Below are 19,815 nucleotides of genomic sequence, written 5' to 3' on the forward strand. Positions count from 1 at the left end.
CTTCCCAGACAAGCTTTCTTTAATGTGAGTTCCACCGGAGTATTACGGCCGTGGGGACACGAGGTGTTCGCATGCATGAGTTTGGAAGTCACATGACCTATATAGGGAAGAGTAGAAAAGGGTTGATTGAAGGGCCGTGTAGCCAATCCCACGAGGAAGTCAGAGTGACGAAACGTGTCGAGGGCGTGGCTACACGGCAATCAATCTTACTGACGTGAGACGCAACTCAACTCAACTGATAAACTGATAATCAATATCATGATACCGAGAGCAGATACCTATGAGTGGGTGAGAGACACATTGTGAACGCACACTTTAGGTCCGCCGCGGCCACAGTACACCGCTGAGCAATCTTCTTTTGTTTGCTGTGATTTTACATTGAAGGCTATTTTTTATTGTGTGAAATGTGAAATGTGTGTAATTATTGGAGTGTTGGTGTGATTTTATTAAACTGGTTGAAACTATATCACGCTATGTGGAGCACTTCTTATTTTTATTTTTCACATATGGAGATATCTTGATATTAATCATGTGGATAAAGTGGATGGTCGTTGTTTAACCCAGGTGTGGGTAAATTACGCTTGAGCCAAACACCAGAGTGGAAGGCAATAGAAGTTGGTGAGTGTGTTTTTCAGAGGGAGAGGGGTCAGAAGCACATTGGTGAGGTGGAAGATTCAAGGATTTAAGAAGATTGAATTTTTTGAATTAATTTTTTTTATATGGACTATATATTTATTTAAATATTTATGTCACTTTTCACTGGGTGATATATGTCACATTTGCATAAGAATCACTGAGTTCAACTGTGATTTATTTCACTAGTGCTACTAGTTTTTCCTATTTCTTTATTTATTTGGTTACAGGTTGAATTTCAGCTATTATACACAAGTTGATTTGAAGTAGCAGCTTTTCTCACATTTATTGGCGCAGTGGTGGTATAGGATATCAGGGGCCGTTATATATCTTTTACCAACAATACATAATGTATATATAATAAATGGCAAGGTTTTAGTGATACTACTCTATGGCATGGGCGTCCGCAGGTAGGGGCAAGGGGAATCAAGTGCCCACCCTTGGAATCAGGGATCTGATTGGCACATTCAGCACAGTGGCGTTGCTATGGGGGTGTAGGCAGCCAGTGGGGTGACATCATCAAGGTTCTGTCAAGCCCCCCATCAGTGTCATGTGACTGCGGGCTCTTTTCCCAGCTCAGTCCAGCAGAGAACTCGGTGGCACTGTGTCAGGAGAAAGGTGAGCTGCGGGTTGTCAGAGGTTTCCCCCTGCTTACCTCCCCCTTCCACCTGTCAGGGAGAAGAGGCGGTGGCTCTCATCAGGTTCCGCGCCCAGCTTCCTGCCCGCTCCGTTCCTTCCCCATTGACCATAACTGAGGGCCAATCAAAGGAGACTAGGAGAGGAGAGCATCATGGGACATATAGTCCTGAAGAATGGTGGCACCATTTTCCACAGGGAGGAGGCTACAGCTTGATCAAGAGAGAGATTGAGAGACTGCAGCCTGGAAAAAAGCTGAGGGAGAGAGTGCTACAGGACAAAGAAAGAGGCGTGTGCTGGGAGGAAGTCAGAGAGAGCCACACTACCCATGCGCCAGAGAGGGAAAGACTGAGCCCCTACCAGGGTGCAGACAGGCTACACTACTGATCAGGGAACAATCGTCTAGCCAGAGGGATCACTGCTGTAGTTTCGCTGGGTCTGGTATGAGGGTCTGTCGGCCATTATCCATTACTTATCCTAGGGACTGGACTACACCTGCTGTCTCGGACCATGATAATGTTATGACATTATCGAAAAGGGGTGGTGCACAGGTGACCCTAAAATGATGCCCCCCTCCCCTGCAAAAAGTTCTGCAGACGCCCATGCTCTATGGTCTCCTATTGTTCTCCTCCTACTAGCCCTAAGAAAAAGCTGGGCGTTCTTGCAAATTTTGGATTGATTGGACAAGCTAAGATCTAAGATGTCTCACATCTCCCTTCATCCTTCATCCCTTTCTTCTAGGGGCAACAATCTCTAAAATGTCTTTAACCACTTCTTTACTGGGCACTTACACCCCCTTCCTGCCCAGGCCAATTTTCAGCTTTCAGCGCTGTCACACTTTAAATGACAATTGCGCGGTCTTGCAACACTGTACCCATATGACATTTTTATCATTTTCTTCACAGAAAATAGGATTTTTAAAACAGCTTACCTGTAAAATCCTTTTCTTTGATGTACATCAGGGGACACAGAGCCATAGTAATTACTATGGTTATATATCAGACCGACAGCTGCTGGACACTGGCACGCCCCTAAGGCATGTACTTTCCCCATATAACCCCTCCCATTACTGGGAGTCCTCAGTTTTGTAGCCAAGCAATACAAGTGTATAAGAAGAAGGGAGGGACCTCTGTGTCCCCTGATGTACATCAAAGAAAAGGATTTTACAGGTAAGCTGTTTTAAAAATCCTGTTTTCTTTTCTTACATCAGGGGACAAAGAGCCATAGTAATTACTATGTGGGATGTCCCATAGCAATGGCAACTGAAGGGGGGAGACAGAAAAAAAAACAGGAGGCCAGAGGACTCATACTGCAGCCTGCTGTATATACTGTGCCCAAAGGCAATATCTTCATGACCTTTAACCACTTCGTGCCCACGCTATAGCCAAAAGTGCCTGTCCGTCCCCAGTGCCACCTGTCAGTGCCATGTGTCCCCAGTGCCACCTATCAGTGCCATCTGTCCCCAGTGCCACCTATCAGTGTCATCTGTACCCTGTACCACCTGTCCCCAGTGTCACCTATCAGTGCCACCTGTCCCCAGTGCCACGTGCCACCTGTCCCCAGTGCCACCTGTCAGCGTCACGTGTCATCATTGCTACGTATCAATGCCACGTACTAGTGCCATCTGTCATCAGTGCCACGTACTAGTGCCATCTGTCAGTGCCACGTACTAGTGCCATCTGCCATCAGTGCCACTTATTAGTGCCATCTGTCATCAGTGTCACATCAGTGTCACGTGCCATCAGTGCCACGTATCAGTGCCATCTGCCATAAGTGCCACGTGTCATTGTCCTGTGCTTCAGGGCCTTCAAAAGTGTAATAGGTAGTCAACAAGTTAGATGTGTACTTTATGCTCCTAGAACATGTGATGGTGCTCCCTGCATGTTGGGCTTCTCTAAGTGGCCAGGCTGTGAAAAAGTCCCACACATGTGGTATCATAATACTCAGGAGGAGTAGCAGAATGTATTTTGGGGCATTATTTGTGGTATACACATGCCATGTGAGAGAAATCACCTATTACAATGACAATTTTGTGGGGAAAAAAATTAATAAATAAAAAAATCTTCATTTTGCAAAGAATTGTGGGAAAAAATGACAACACCAAAAACCTCACCATGCCTTTTACTAAATACCTTGGAATGTCTACTTTCCATAAAGGGGTCATTTGTGGGATTTGTAATTTCCTGGCTTGTTCGAGTCGCAAGAAATGTGATAGGCCACCAGTACATCAGATGTGATCAATTTTTTATGATTTGCACCACAACTTGTAGACTCTCTAACTTTCACAAAAACCAAATAATATCCACTAATTTGGGTTATTTTTTACCAAAGATATGTAGCAGTATAAATTGTGGCCAAAATTCAGGAAAAAAAAATTATAATTTGCAAAATTTTATCACAGAAACAAAGAAAAATTTGTTTTTTTTCAAAATTTTCTGTCTTTTTTCATTTATAGCGCAAAAAATAAAAAACCCAAAGGTGATCAAATACCACCAAATGAAAGCTCTATTTGTATGAAAAAAAATGTATTTGGGTACAGTGTTACATGACTGAGTAATTGTCAATCAAAGTGTGAGAGCACCGAAAGCTGAAAATTGGTCAGGGCAGGAGGGGGGTTTAAGTGCCCAGTAGGCAAGTGGTTAATATCGATTTGATAAAATCTGATAAACGTATGAACCGAAGACCAAGGTGAGGCCTTACAGATCTGAGCCATAGAGGTCTGATGAGGCACTAATCGCCCTGGATGAGTCTGCTCTTAATATGAAAAGGAACATTTTTCTTCTTTAAGCTGAAGCTTGAACAATCACGCTGCTTGTCCACATCTTGGACCCTCTGGCAGTACAAACAAAACCTGTGTCTTGCGAACCTGAGCGGTCGCTTTAAATAGACTCTGATCGCTCTTACTACATCAAGAGAATGTAGTGCTTTCTCTTCCCCAGATTAAGGCTCTGGGGAGAAAGAAGGAAGAATAATATCTTGGTTTAAATCAGGGATATGCAATTAGCGGACCTCCAGCTGTTGCAAAACTACAAATCGCATGAGGCATAGCGAGACTCTGACAGCCACAAACATGACACCTAGAGGCCGAGGCATCATGGGACTTGTAGTTTTTCAACAGCTGGAGGTACGCTAATTGCATATCCCTGGTTTAAATGAAAACCTGTTACCACTTTTGGTAAGAATTCAGGATGAGGACATAAAACCACCTCATCTTCATGCATGATGAAATATGGCTCTTACAAGACAGAGCCGTTAGTTCCAATACTCTTCTAGCAGAAGAAATGGCAAACAGAAAAGATTATCTTTCTTGTTGAAAGAACCAAGGGAATTACTCGTAAGGTTCAAACGGCTGATTCAACAAAGCCGATAAGACCCATTTTAAATCCCAAGGATTTAGAGGTGCCTTGATAGGGGGAATAAACCATGTTATCTCCTGAATAAGTTATGCACCAAGAGTGGGAAGCAATAGGCCATAGGAAAAACATTGACAAGGCCGGGATCTGGCTCTTGATAGAAATCAAGGCCAGCTTCATTTCAGATCCCATATGCAGGACATCAGGAATCCTGCCTATGACATACTTCCTGGGGTGCCAACCCCTGGATCCACACCAAGAAACATATGCCTTCCAGACTCTATAGTAAGTAATTCTGGAAGCCGGCTTCCTGCCATTAATCAAAGTAGACACTACCAAAGGAGATCGCCCATGATCTTTTATAGAGTGGGATTCAACAGTCAGACCTGTTAAATCTTTCGTCCGTAAGGTAGGATGAAATACCGGACCTTGTGCAAGAAGGTCTGGCTATAATGGCAGAGACCGAAGGACTCCTACTGCCATCTTTATGATCTCAGTAAATCTTCTGGGACCTGCTGGGGCCACCAGAATCACCTCCTTTCGTTCCTGCTTAATCCTGCGGAGAAGGCGCGGAAGTAGCAGGACTGGAGGAAATGCATAGATCAGTGAAAACTGATCCCATGGGAAAACGAATGCGCCTGCCTGCTGGCAGACCCCTTGTTCTCGACATAAAGTTGTCGACCTTGTTAATGAATCTGGACGCGAATAGGTCCATGTCCAGAATACCCCATCTTCTGACATATCGCAAGGAAGATGTTGGGGTGAATTGATCATTCTCCTGGAAATAATTGTTGGCGACTCAAGTAGTACGCCTAAAAAATGAGAATTGCTGATAGGCAAGCAGTGTTGTGTTCTGCCCAAGCTAGAACATTATTCACCTCTTTTTGGGCTGCATGACCTCTCGTGCCCCCCTGGTGATTGATGTAAGCCACCGTGGTGGCCTTGTCAGACTGAATCCTGTCAGGACAGTCCCGTAGTCTGACCGCCAAGATTCTAGGGTCAAACGTACTGCTTGAAATTCCCACAAAAAAAATTTGATAGGCAAGGTCCATCTCCCCTGGACAGAATCTTTTTCCAGGGCTGCTCCCCAGTCTAGAAGGCTGGCATCTGTTGTTAACACCTTCCAGGATAAAGATTTTCCCTTTTGCTGGATAACAACCACCAATTTAGGCTCTGACTATGTCGGGAGCCAAGCGTATTGGAAACAAACAAGGCCTGAATTTTTATTCCAGACCAACAGGATGGTGTCTTGAAGCAGTCTTTGAGTAAAACTGTGCGTAAGGGACGGCCTTGAAGGAGGCCACCATTTCCCCAAAAAATCTCCTGCACAGCCGAATGAAGGAACTTTCCTTTGTTTTGATAAGTTGAATTAGTCCTATAATGAAACTGATTCTTGTCTGGGGCAACAATACCTTCTTTTGTATGGTATCTATAACCAGCCCCCAAGTACCGTAATCTCCTTGATGGTTTTAAGGAGAATCTTCCTAGGTTGAGAATCCAACCTAGATTTCAGATATTTACGGCTGAGATCAGACTCAAGGACTGCAAAAGGACTGCAAAAGACATCTTGTCTTTAAAAGGAAGTTCCAACTTTTAATATGCTGGATCCTTAAACATCAATGCATTATCCACTGGACATGTGAGACTCTGCTCACTGAGGTGATTGCAGCATTAATTGCTGGAACCCCCCATTTCTTCATAGAAATGTTCCCATTCAGAATACATAAGCTATGCGTGAATAGGAAAAAACATCCCCAGGTGGGGGAGATTCAAATGAACCTTATTAGAGGTAGATACCTCAAGAGCCTGTGCTACAGGCAATAACAGGGTTAAGTAGACAAACACCTGACTTGTGAGGCTACTCCCTCCTTGTTAGGATCCTCCGAAGAGGAAAAATAAGTATCTTCCAATATTTGGGAAGCTCTACCTGATCCCCAGCCTCCTGCACCTCAACAAGAGGGTCCTGAGGACTAAATGGGAATCTGCTATGTTTAGTCTAGTCCCACAGTGGAGAGACATCATAGCATTTATCTTCTTTGCCATTTACAAATGGTAGAAGAAAAAAAAACATTTGTATGATATATAGAGGGACTGAAGTGTCTACCCTTGATGGCTCAATCTTACTAGCTGTATCCCTCTCAGGGGAGGATGACATTATTTTGGAAAGGGTTTTAGTTTGTTATATACCATTAACCCCTTAGAACCCTTAGAGGAGTTCCTGGTCCCTTGCCACTCATAGCTTACAGCACAAAGCAGAGGCACTACCAGCAAAAGAACGTAAACTTGCTAGGCTATAGTACAGCACAATAGCTGCTATTAATCCTAGCTTCTTACAGTACAATATGTCAAAAGGCAAATGTCTGTGTCACCAACCTGATCCAGCCAACTTCTCTGCTCTGTTCCTCCACCGCCAGGCAGCAGCTTCCTTCACAGTGCTTTAAAGACTTCCTGGACGTGTGGTCGGCCTCTGACACCATTAGCCACGCCCCCCCGTGCAGAATACGACCCTCCTCTTCCTTTTTCAAAGGAGAGCATTTTCCCATGCGAGCGGCATCCTGCAGCATGGCAGGGGGGGTAAATGCTCCGCTTTTTCGAGCGGCCGAGGTCTGCTCTCTAAAAAAACTTTTTTTTTAAACAAGGCAGAAGATCTGGCATGTCCCCTGAAGAGAAATAACACCAATCTGGGGGCACAGGAAGAGTTCAGACCCCCTTTACTTACCAGAGGGTCTGTGCCGGCTGGAGGAGAGGAGAATGAAGGCTTCTGCTGTTTCCAGCATCAGGATGGTGAGTGCTCAATACAGCCCCCAGTGGAGACACATAGACATGTACATAGAAGGATAAATTCCTGAGAAAATCTCCCTTACCTTATCCTCACAGCAGGGTTTTATCAAAGATAAAAACCCAATCTTCACCCTTCACGGTAGGCTCCGAGACCTTAAAGGAAACCTTCGGGGACCGGGGAACTCTCAGGTTAACCCACAATCCTGGACCTGCGACAGCACCCTGCCAGTAAAACTTTATGGCCTTACTACAAAATTGTACTGGATCCCAGGGCCCAGCTCTCAAAGAGAATCATTTGCAAGCAAAACCTTGTTTCTTCGGATACGAGGCCGGGGTACCATTCATTTAGCCCATTACAAAGACAACAGAAAGGATCCGGTCAGCATGGCTGGCTCTCATTAAGAATTACTGCCCATGGAGCTCAGCACAGCACATCTTTACTCGTGCCCAACAACTTAGACAGTGGCAAAAAAACCGAGGACTCCCAGTAATGGGAGGGGTTATATGGGGAAGTACATGCCTTTGGGGCTTGCCAGTGTCCAGCACCTGTTGGTCGGATATATAACCACATAGTAATTACTATGGCTCTGTGTCTCCTGATGTAAGAAAATAAATTGAGCTTTCTTTTGGGGATATTTAATAACCACTGGGGGTTTTATTTTTTGCTAAACAAACCAAAAAATATCATTCATGTGTACTGATGGGGCTGCACTGATAGGCACTGATAGGCTGCATGGATAGGCACTGATATAGTGGCATGGATGAGTCTGCACTGATAAGCGGCACTGAAGGGCACTGAGAGGTGGAGCTGAATAACCACTGGGGGTTTTATTTTTTTCTAAACAAACCAAAAAATATAATTCATGTGTACTGATGGGGCTGCACTGATAGGCTGATAAGTGGCACTGAAGGCACTGGTAGTTGAAACTGATAGGCAGCACTGGTGGGCACTGATAGGGGGCACTGGTGGGCACTGATAGGTGGCCCTGGTGGGCACTGCTTAGCAGTCACTGATGGGCACTAGTAGGGGGCACTGGTAGACATTGCTTAGTAGCAGTGGGTGTCAGTGTGTGGGACTGATGTCCCATATACACAGGGCGGTAATCAATTTTTTTTTTCTCCTCATGCTAACAGCCGATTGCCGGCTTCTGTTTACATCATGTGATCAGCTGTCATTGGCTGACAACTGATCACACGGTAAAGGGCCGGGATCGACTTGCAGAGGGGCGCGCAGGCAGCTCGAGCACTGGAGGACAAACATGGATGCCCTCGCAGCAATTTAACCTGTGCTGTAGCCATCTTTCGGCTATAGCGCAGGCATGAAGAGGTTAAGAACATTTTTAAATACATCTATAACTAGGAAAAATGTATGCAGCTGGGATTGCTGGATGTTAGGTACCTAAGGGTCTGCGTCAATGGGCTTTTTGTTCAATTAGTCCAGTTTCACACTTGTGCCTGTGGTTGCTGCTGTAGGTCCACACCTGCTTCCGCAACCACCTACACCACTCAGGAAATGCATGGGGGTAACATTAATCCTAATGGCATCCCCACGCACTGAAAAACGCTATGTGGCTTCCCCGCACTGGGTACCACACTGCACTTGCAGGTTCCAATGCGGGACCTTTTCCCTGCATTTTCTGGAGGCACAACAGCCCATTTAATTGACTGGGCTGCTGTGCTCATGCAAAACATGGCTCCAGTGTGAACTTAGCCTCAAACTGATTTTGCATTCCCATCCCAAGTATATGAAAATGCAAAACCCACCTGAAACAGATCAGAAGGAGGTCAAATGCACCTGTTACTGAATCCTGGTTGATCTCAGATGTGTCTTAAACTGATATCAAACTGATACCAATGACACAAGTCCATAGTCATTGACACAGGCCCAAACGTTGTTAGTCCCGAAAGTTAGTGTTTGCATACGCTCAGACAATAATGCTCAAGTATGGTGATAGGTCATTGCATTGTGTGAAGGAGAAGGGTTGTGTCTCCTGAAAAGGAAGGCTGAAATTTTTCACACAATCCAGTGGTGCTGTCATGAGATGCTGACTGTAAAGAGTAAAGCTCACAGCACATGTACACACACGGTACAATTTTCTTTGGCTCTACCAATGAGTATGCAAGGTAAATGGGTTGATTTACTAAAACTGGAGAGTGCAAAATCTGGTGCAACAGCGCATGGTAGCCAATCAGCTTCTAACTTCAGCTTGCTTAATTAAGCTTTGACAATAAAACCTGGAAGCTGATTGGGTTCTCTGCAGAGCTGTAGCAGATTTTGCACTCTCCAGTTTTAGTAAATCAACCTCAAAGTCTGTCTGATTGGACACAATGTGATTGGATAGTTTAGGTAGGACCATGTATAACATAGAGGTTGATTTACTAAAGGCAAATATAGGGGTTGATTTACTAAAAGCAAATATACTGTGCACTTTGAAAAGTGCAGTTGCTCCAGGGCTTACTAAATAAGCAGCAGCTCTGCTGACCTCCATCATCCAATCATGTGCAAGCAAAAATACTGTTTTCTTTATTATTATTATTATTATTTTTTTCACTCTTTTCTGGAATATAATTTTTATGGAAGAACAACAAGAGAACACTGTTAAAAGCCTAAAATGCGAGCATGTCAAAACACTAATCCTTACCCAGTTTCCTTGCTTTATCTGGACATTCATCTGCTCCAAAGTATTTTTACTTTCCTCTGTAATAAATAACGCTTTCACCAGATCTCCAGACAGTAGAAAGTTTTCTGTGGAGGAAAAAAAAGACAGAATTTGTCCTTACAACTGTTTGTATGTTTTTTAACAGGATAACACTTTAGTGTATCTAAAGCCCAAACTTTAAGGTACAAATGTACAAATGGAAATTATAAATACATTTAACAAGTAGCGGTCTCCCCGACTTCCAAGGGCCTGATGGTGACCCCCAGAGCCAGGGAGAACTGACATTCCTCCTCAGGGTGCAGATTACTAGGCACACCAGTTCAAGGTGGAAAGATTGAGCACCAGTTACTTTTTGTAAAATTGAACAAAAAGATTTTATTTCTCTTAACAGGAATGGTGGGAGAGAGGATTAGGGCACAGGACACCCTTAGGCAAATGCAATAGCATTTAAGCAAAACTCTGCAGACCAAAAATAGAACTAGGCAGACAGCAATACAGATAAAGGGCCTTTGAGCTGAATGCAGCAATCTGTATCTTGTAGCAGCTGCTGTCTCCTATAGCAACAACTTCTCTCTCAGTATCCTAATGTAGATCTTCCAGCTTAACTTACAGTATCCCACTGTAGATCCTTAACTGCTGTACTTATCTTCAAGCTTTACTTACAGCTACCTGCCATACTCCTTCAGCCTGGGTTCACACAATCTCAGAGATCGCATGTGATCCGCACCCACACCACAGGTGCCGATCACATGCGATGTCTGAGCAAAGCGACTTCAGCCATACAGTTGTATGGCTAAACTCGTATTGGATTCGCACAGAAAATAGCGCATGGACTTGTTTTTCCCCGCTCCAGGGTGTTCTCACCTATGCGATCCAATTCCTGTGCGAGTCCACTGGTCGCACTGCGATCTATGAACTAAATTGGGGGTGTCATTAACTTTGTTAATAACACCTGCAGAAGTTTGCACAATACAGTGTGAACTGCCTGCGTGAGAGGAGTGATGCGGGAACCGGCACTGGAATCACGCTGGTTCCCACATCGCACTAGTGTGAACCTAGGGTTAAGCTTTAGTCACAGCTACCCACTGTATTCCTGGATGAGTCTCCACTGAAGCTTTCCCACTTACTTCACCGTCCCCGGCTAGTGAAGCGTCTGCTCTGGTACTCCTTCAGAACTTCATCCCTTCCAAACTTGCCTCTGGTAACAGGAGTGGTCGTCCCTCCGGCAACTGCTTCTCCTTTACCTCCGGAAACAAATAGGTTCCCCTCGGGCTGAGCCTCTAACACAAGTGGTTCTGCCCCAGGCTTCGGGCTTAACCTCTGCTGCTCCTCCTTTTGCGGCCCTTTGAATTATTAGATAGGCCTCAGGCTTCAGGCCCAGCAACCAGGAGCTGTTTAACACACACCCACCTAGGCCGCAGCCTCAGGCAGGAAGAACCCCAATCGCCTGACTCCTGCCGAATAAATAGCCTATCCCAGCATGCACAGTGGCCAAAAGAAACTCCTGCTGATTGGCTGAGACAACTTATTTACCCATCACCTGAATTCACTGTAATCCATCATCCTAATGACAAAGGCAACAGTGCCACCTATTGACAGAAGAGAGAGACCACAAATTAAACTCAGACTTAGGACAGAAATCAGTGGATCAAAGACCACCAATTAGCGAGGCTAGTTACTACCTGGCACAACTAGATTTATTAGCAGCCCTGTTCTGGACCAGGGTGCTGCAAACAGAAAAAACAGCAATTGCTACCTTCAAAAATGTGCTACTTAGGCTGGCCATATACTGTACAATTTTCTTGTACTATTTTCCTTTAGATTTACCAAAATCATTTAATATGACGTCAAACCTAAACACTTTCAATTTATATGCAATCTGGCAGGCCCTTACACTACATAGTTGAAGGTAAATCTACAGGAAATTGAATAAGAAGATTGTATAATGTATGGCCAGCTTAAGAGTACATAGGTATGAGATAAACATTTCCTAATCCAGAAATGTTTTAATGTTCTGGAAGTTATAGCTTTTTAGAACATCGCTGCACAAATAGTAATTAATAACTTAACTAGTTGTGGGGGGTGCTGCACACACCCCAAGGAACGTAATGAAAGTATCACATCCTGCACCTCTGCCTTGCTGCCAGCAATTCACAGCTGTCAAAATGACAGCCAAAAGTTGTGTGTAAATACAGGAGCTACTATAGCCACTGCTGTAAGAAGACCTCTTGACACTCTTTTTATAATCACTGTTCATAGGCAAGATAGAGAGATACAAAGTATTACTATTTTTACACTGGGCAAAGAGCACTGGGCGAAGAGCACTGAACCCTGAGCCCACCCAATAGTGATTTGATATTTGCTATAGTCTTCCTGATTCTTGTCCTGGCCAATCAGGAAGCTGAGAGGAGAAGCGACCATATTGGCCACCGAAGAGGAAGCCACAGAGGAGGAGAGGCAGAGGAAGCCGAAGCTGCCCAAAATGTAGATGGGGTAAGTGAAGGGCCGGTGGGCGGACGAGTGACGTGGGGGTGGGGGAATCGATCAACCGAGCAATGGGGATAATCGACTGACTGACCAGTGGGGGGGAGGGGTGGTGGGTGTTTTGTTTGCTGCCCAGACCCCCCCAAAAAAATGCCAGCAGCACTGTCCTACACCCTGCACGCATATCCTGAAATAGTAAATATCACAGAAAGAAATGCTTAGACATGAAAGGAACTAAAGGAATTAATCTTCCAATACTTAAGTGCAGTCAAATAATACAGAGTCAATATGACAGGGAGACGATCCCTTCATCAAAAAGACATACATCATCTATCCTTCATTGATTGAACTAGTTACATCACACCACTTCAAAAAGATGCCAAATCATGCTTTTACTGGATCCAAGGTAAAAGAATAGCCTATAAGTGATCCTCAAAATGGTCCTTATGCTTAAAGGATTCATTTAGGTCATTATGGGCATTTCTTGTTCTAGTAATAAGCATAGCATTAGACATAGTTGTAAAACTATTGTTGAGGAAATTAGAGACAATCCCCTTCAACTCTCAAATCTCATGCTTCAGGAACCCAAAAGAAATACTCTCTCTGACAACAAGACTTTCCGTGAGTGTTCAAGTCTGTATTAGAGAATCATCTTACAGCAGCATCAGCACCACAATATCAGCACCACAAACTACTACTGACAGCTGGGAGACTGGTCTTTTGACAGATGACCAGGAAAATCCCAGCCAAAGTTAAAAATTTCTACATTCCCAACAGAGTCTTGACCTAAGCTGCATATCAGCTAAAGACACAATCATTAAGATCCAAGATGATTAAGATTAAGATAAAGCTGATAAAGCTGACAGCTCAAACATTACATCAGGAACGTTGCTAAAAATGAAAGGCCTAAGAAACCCATCATTAGTCATTAATACCAGCCTCCCAAACATGGACTTGTCCAGAATCCATTCAACCAGCTAGAGAGACTATCCTACATCCACCTTTAAAGGACCTTGCCAGCTTTGCCACCTATGGAGAAGTGACCTAATGTCTTCAAGCACTGTTCCAGGATGTCAAGTTCAGGACATCGAAAACTCATCAGAGACTTCATCTTTCTCTTGAGAGCACATGTACATACAGTATGTTACCAGTGATTACGTAACTGGTCTATTTTGATCAGTTCTGTTTAACCTTTGGATTATAAATCAGATGATGATAGACTCATCAGAGAATAAGTCTTTTATCTTTTGGACCTATGTACATATGTTACCAGTGTTTACTCAACTGGTCTTTGTGGGCCTGCTCTTTTTATCCTTTTAATTATAACTGGAGTCAGTTGAGGTTTGACATACTATAGCCTGACTTGGGTTGTTGTTTACAGGAAGCCAGAAGAGTGGAACTGTTGAGGTCTACCTCCTCTGAAGATCATCATCTTCATCGGGACTGTTCATGTATTCTTCAAAACAGTAAACAAGTGGGGCGTGGCCTGGACATGGAGCTGTGAGGACGTGTTTGTTCCCTGCTCCGCTCCCACCGCAGCACATATAACAGCAGACCCTGAGTCTGAAGATGGCTCAGAATATGTCCCAAGGTCGGCGGAACACAAACCAGGACCCATAGGCTAACAAAACTAAACAAGGGCAGCTAGATTTGTACCTGTACGGGACCCGTGGCAAAGCACCTGGAAAATCCAAGATGGCGCCGGCCGGGAAAACTCACAAACACATGCAGCGCCACAGACACAGCCTGCACAGCCAGCAGCCTCACCACAGCCTGCATCACCACAACCATCCCTAGAAATGGTGAGTGATTCTGCACCCCCAGAATCCCCGGGATCCACAGCTTTCAGAGCAGGGGGATCTGATATAGCAGACTTTATGGAAGATGGGGACATTAAAAGGCACATCTGGTCACTCCCCACTAGAGAGGACCTAGAAAGGTTCACATCCAGAGTAGAAAAGGCCTTTAGGGAAGATATTGCTCAGCTCAAGGAGGACACTACACACCTGGGAAACAGGGTAGAGACACTAGAGCAAAGGCTGGATAAAAACCTTCCCATCATATCAGAACTACAAATGTGATGTGCAGCACAGGATCACAAGCTAGAAGCACTGTTGTCACAATTAGACGACTTTGAAAATCGCAGCAGATGTGTAAACATCCGCATTCGCGGCCTGCTTGAAGCCACAGCCCCCAAAGATATAATCCCATGTCTTGTTGGGATATTCAGGGAAATACTGTAACTTCCTTATACAGTGCCCGTTGAAATCAACTGTGCTCACCGAGCTCTGAGTCCCCCCTCTCAGGGCGCAGACAACCCCAGAGACATCATATGCAAATTGCACAAATACGCTCTTAGAGTGCATATCATGCAAAAGATGCACAATAAATCCTTTTTTTATTTTGATGGCATGCACCTGTTCTTTTACCAGGGCATTTCACAACGCACCCTCCTGAAAGGCAGGGCCCTTAAACCACTGCTGGCAGCCCTACAAGAAGCAGGCCTACCGTACCGCTGGGGTTTTCCATTTTATTTACAAGCATCTAAAGATGGGCGCTCGGTAACTTTACGCACAAAGGATGACCTCCAACACTTCCTTTCAGCATTAGGTCTGGGCCCAGTGGATTTTCTGGACTGGCATGGAGACGTAGAAATGGCGGGTTTTTTGGCCATTAGACCCCCTCAACCCTGGATACAGATGCCACAAAGTCACAACAGGAGACGCAGTGGCCACCGCCAAGAGAGAGATTCATCGCCTGGTCCCTCGGCCCTGAGAGACTGATGACCCACACCAGACTCTGAATTTGCCAAACCACCCTACCTGACTATCTGGGACCAACTCAAACCCCGAAACCCGCCTCCCAGGTGAGACAGAAGCCAGACACTTGCATTGGACCCCCCAACAGAAATGGCCTTCGGGTGGAAACAGGATTTCTTAAAGGAATTGACAAAGGTCCACAATGGGAACAGTTTGATCAGGCTTAGATCTTGCCCCTAGGGCCCCAGTCCCCTTTAGCCTGGACCCCATAGGTGACACCTAACCCCCTGAAACCCCCACACCTCAGCACCCATGCCCGGACACACGGTGCCCCAAGACACTTTTCTAAAGGTGGATGCGGAGCAGACCTCCCCCCCCCCACCTTTCCCTTCTTTTTCGTACTTGCCTCAAAGCTGGCCCACGACCCCCACATAGGTCCCCCACATACGGGTATTGATCCCACTTGGGATAACAGGCCCAGCTCTGGCGGGTCCCCCATACTGAGTGCACCCCCAGGCCTCAGCCTGCAGTTTTCTCCAACAGTTGGTTGGTTTTTTGCAACAGTTTACTTTAACACTGTGATTATTGATGTTAATGTCTATCGCTTTCCTTCCCATCCTTTCCTTCTTCTCTTGTCTTCTCTTTCACTCACCTCCCCATCAGATGGAATCCATGCAGACTGCCACAGCCCGCGCCGGACCGCCCCGCCAGGAATAGAGTCAACCCGACACATGGTGATACCATGGCAGAAGTTAAGCTAATTTCATACAATGTCCGTGGCCTCTGCTCCCCTAGCAAACGTAGCAAACTATGGTGGGATAATAAAAGGGTGGTGTTGCGCTCCCACACGTGAATATATATATGAATATCCGAAAAAAAATCCTTATTATTACGTCAATCAGAAGTGTAAAACACATTACTTGTGCAGTAGTCTATTTGTGTCCAAAACCAATAAAGTGCTGATGTGCATAATATCTCTACTAATGCAAAATTACATAAATTGATAAATAAATAAATTAATAAAGCAGCAGAAAAACAATAAATAAAAAAATAAAAAACAAGTGATGGTGTAATTTTGATGTTGTTTTTTTATTTATTGTTTTTCTGCTGCTTTATTAATTAATTTATCAATTTATGTAATTTTGCATTAGTAGAGATATTATGCACATCAGTACTTTATTGGTTTTGGACACAAATAGACCACTGCACAAGTAACGTGTTTTACACTTCTGATTGACGTAATAATAAGGATTTTTTTCGGATATTTATATATATATTCACGTGTGGGAGCGCAACACCACCCTTTTATTATCACTAGTTGTATGAGAGTGTTTAGCTCATAAGGTGTGTGCAGCATCCATATAGACCAGGGGTGCCCAACCTTTTTAAGAGCGAGGGCCACTTAAGCAACTTGGTAACCAGTTGCGGGCCACAATGATTGGAGCGGGCGAATGACAGGTCACGGCTACTCTATAGGCCCTCCGATCCACCCAGATGGAAGGGACCGAACTCCCTTCTATTTTTTCTTTTTATCGTATTTTTAGGACCAAATTGGAGGCAGGCCGGAGTAAACCGACAAAAATCTGTTAACATCTGCCACTCTGTAGAGGTGAATTGGGTAAGGCCAATCGTGTGAAAAGGGCCTAAACTGCTTCCACACTGATGATTACCCACACCGTGGGTGCAGAGTAGTGCTGTGGGTTAACTGAACTTTGCCATAGACTCTGCCTGTGGCAAAAGCCGGCGCTGTAGAGGAAGCATCGGCTTATGGGCTCTGCTCTGCAGCCATTTTCTTCCTCTACCACCAACTTCATTCACAACACCGATGCTGTGGTATGAAGGGTCAGCAACCTGCGATATGGGCTTGCTAACCCGCCATTCCAGAGCAGGAGGTCACGGGCCACATCAAAGGGCTCTGCGGGCCACTGGTTGGCCACCCCTGATATAGACGTTATCTCTCTTTGTCTCATATACAGCGCAAGAGCTCACATACATACTTTAAACTATGGTGGGAACTGAAGAAGCTGAAGGCGCAGATAGTTTTCCTACAGGAGCCGCATTTCACCCATCAATCAGTACCCAAGCTGCCCACCCACCTATACAATGTTAGCACATCACCAATTAGCAAATCCAGAGGCACGGTGATTGCTGTCCGCAAACAATGCCCCTTACAACACGAAAGTACCCTCATAGACCCACAGGGACGATATGTCTTTTTAAAAGGAACCATTGCAGATATAAAATACACCTTTGCCAACATCTATGCCCCTAACTCAAACCAACTGACTTTCCTAGACAAAGTACTAGACCGCCTGGCGGAATTTAAAGAGGGCTCCCTAGTCCTAGATGGCCGAATTTAACATTAGCCCTGACCCTTCACAAGACACATCACACAGACGACCCACTCATTCACATGCCTTCTTAAGGTGCTTCCGCAAATCCCTCCAAGCCGTGGGTCTGATGGATAGCTGGAGGATCCTCCATCCTAAAGATAGGGACTATAGTTATTACTCCAAAGTCCACAACATATACACCAGAATAGATATGTTATATGTTGACCGGCCCACTTTGCAACTGCTACGGTGCTCGTCCATCGGCAATATAACGATATCAGACCATTCTCCGATTACTCTCACCCTCGCCCTGCTCTCAGGTACCCATAGGGCCTGGACTTGGCGACTCAATGAAAATGTGTTGGACGACCCTGTGGTAAAGTCAAAGATATCAGAAACCTTGCAACATTTTTAGAAAATACCACTGCAGACCTAAAAGAGGGAACAATCTGGGAATACCATAAAGCAGTAGTACGGGAGCTGATTGCCCTGGGCACAAAACTTAAAAGGGAGCGGAAAGCAGACTTCCATAGAGTGCTTAATGCACTCCAGCAGGCAGAACTTAAGAACAAACACAACAGTGACCCAGAGACCCTTGGGAAACTGACGGAGCTGAGGGAATAGTTTTCACGCCTACTGGAAAGACAGGCGCAGAAGCAGTTGAGATACCTGTCGCACAGATATTATGAACACGGTAATAAGTGCGGCCGCATGCTAATGAGAGCACTGTGGAAAAAAAGGGCCCAAATGCAAACACACAAACTTAGCTCTCCCTCGGGAGATTTGATGTACAAATCCTCTCAAATAGCTGTGGGGTTTTGGAATTATTACGCTAACTTATATAGCCTAGAAGCTGACATGACCTCAGGAGACAAGGCAGACAAAATGAATAAAATCTATGAATATCTACATACGAAAGGGTTACCACCTCCGAGTGAAGACCAACAGACCAAGTTAGACTCCCCCATAACCATTGAAGAGATAGTATCTACTATAAAAGCACTCCCAAATGGGAAGAGCCCAGGCCCAGATGGATACACCAAAGCTTATTATAAAAAATTCTCCCAGATACTAACCAGACAGATGTGTAAATATTTCAACTCCTTGACGAAGGGTAACTATATCCCCCCAGAGGCACACATATCTGTTATAACAAAAGACAAGAAAGACCCCACCACCCCACAAAGCTACCATCCCATATCCCTATTGCATACTGACGTGAAAATACTGGCGAAAATTCTAGCGAACCGACTAAAGTATCTTATACCCAAAGTAGTCCACCTAGACCAAACAGGCTTCATCACAGGAAGAGAAGCCAGAGACAACTCCATACGAGCGATTCAACTTATTCATTGGGCCAAGAAACAGGAAGAACTCAACCCCCCCCCACTTAATATTCTCCACAGACGCTGAGAAAGCATTCAATTACACCGATTGGTCTTATCTACGTTCAGTTCTCGCTATATTAGGTTTAGGCTCCAACATGTTAAACTGGATATATGCCCTATATAGAAAACCTAGCGCACAGGTCAAAGTAAATGGCACTCTTTCATCCACGTTCCTGATCAGGAATGCCACGAGACAGGTGTGCCTGCTGTCAACCCTCCTCTTCGCTCTAGCATTAGAGCCTCTGCTGCGTAGAGTGAGATCGAATTCCGACATAACAGGCCTGACAATAGGGGCGGTGGAACATAAGCTTTCTGCATACGCAGGGATATATTATTCCACCAAACAAACCCCCTGATCTCGCTGCCAGCTCTGCTGAAGGAACTCCAACATTTCGGGACAATTTCGAATTTCAAAATTAACTACACAGTCAGAAATCTTGCCCATACAACTACCCCCAAACATGATCGACAGACTGCTAACAAACTTCCCCTTTACGTGGGCTAAGACCTCCCTTTGCTACCTAGGCATATAACTAACGGACAGCTTTGACACACTATACATTGCAAACTACCCTAAGTTGATATCCGCGGTCAAACAGGACTTACTACACTGGACGAAAACTGCCTTCACAGGGCTAGGGAGAGTGAATGTAACAAAAACGTCCTACCCAGGATTTTGTTCTATATGCAAATGCTCCCTATATTCTTGCCCAAAACCTTCTTTGCCCACATGTTTACTAAGTTTATTTGGAACTCCCAGAAAACACGAATATCTCTGGGGGTCCTGA

At 44.8% G+C, this 19,815-nt stretch overlaps 1 protein-coding gene across 1 annotated transcript in view; it reads right to left on the reverse strand.

Annotated features, from left to right (window-relative positions):
- Positions 1–19,815, reverse strand: part of LOC143983516 (complement factor B-like) — a 124,500-nt gene that overhangs the window by 26,669 nt on the left and 78,016 nt on the right. The window contains exon 15 of the mRNA XM_077483299.1: positions 10,046–10,149. Coding sequence (XP_077339425.1) covers positions 10,046–10,149 — 104 coding nt within the window. The remainder of the gene's footprint in view (positions 1–10,045; positions 10,150–19,815) is intronic.

This window comes from Lithobates pipiens, unplaced genomic scaffold, assembly GCF_037356315.1.
Source record: "Lithobates pipiens isolate NorthernLeopardFrog02 unplaced genomic scaffold, aLitPip1_a1.2 Scaffold_1, whole genome shotgun sequence".
Lineage (NCBI taxonomy): Eukaryota > Metazoa > Chordata > Amphibia > Anura > Ranidae > Lithobates > Lithobates pipiens.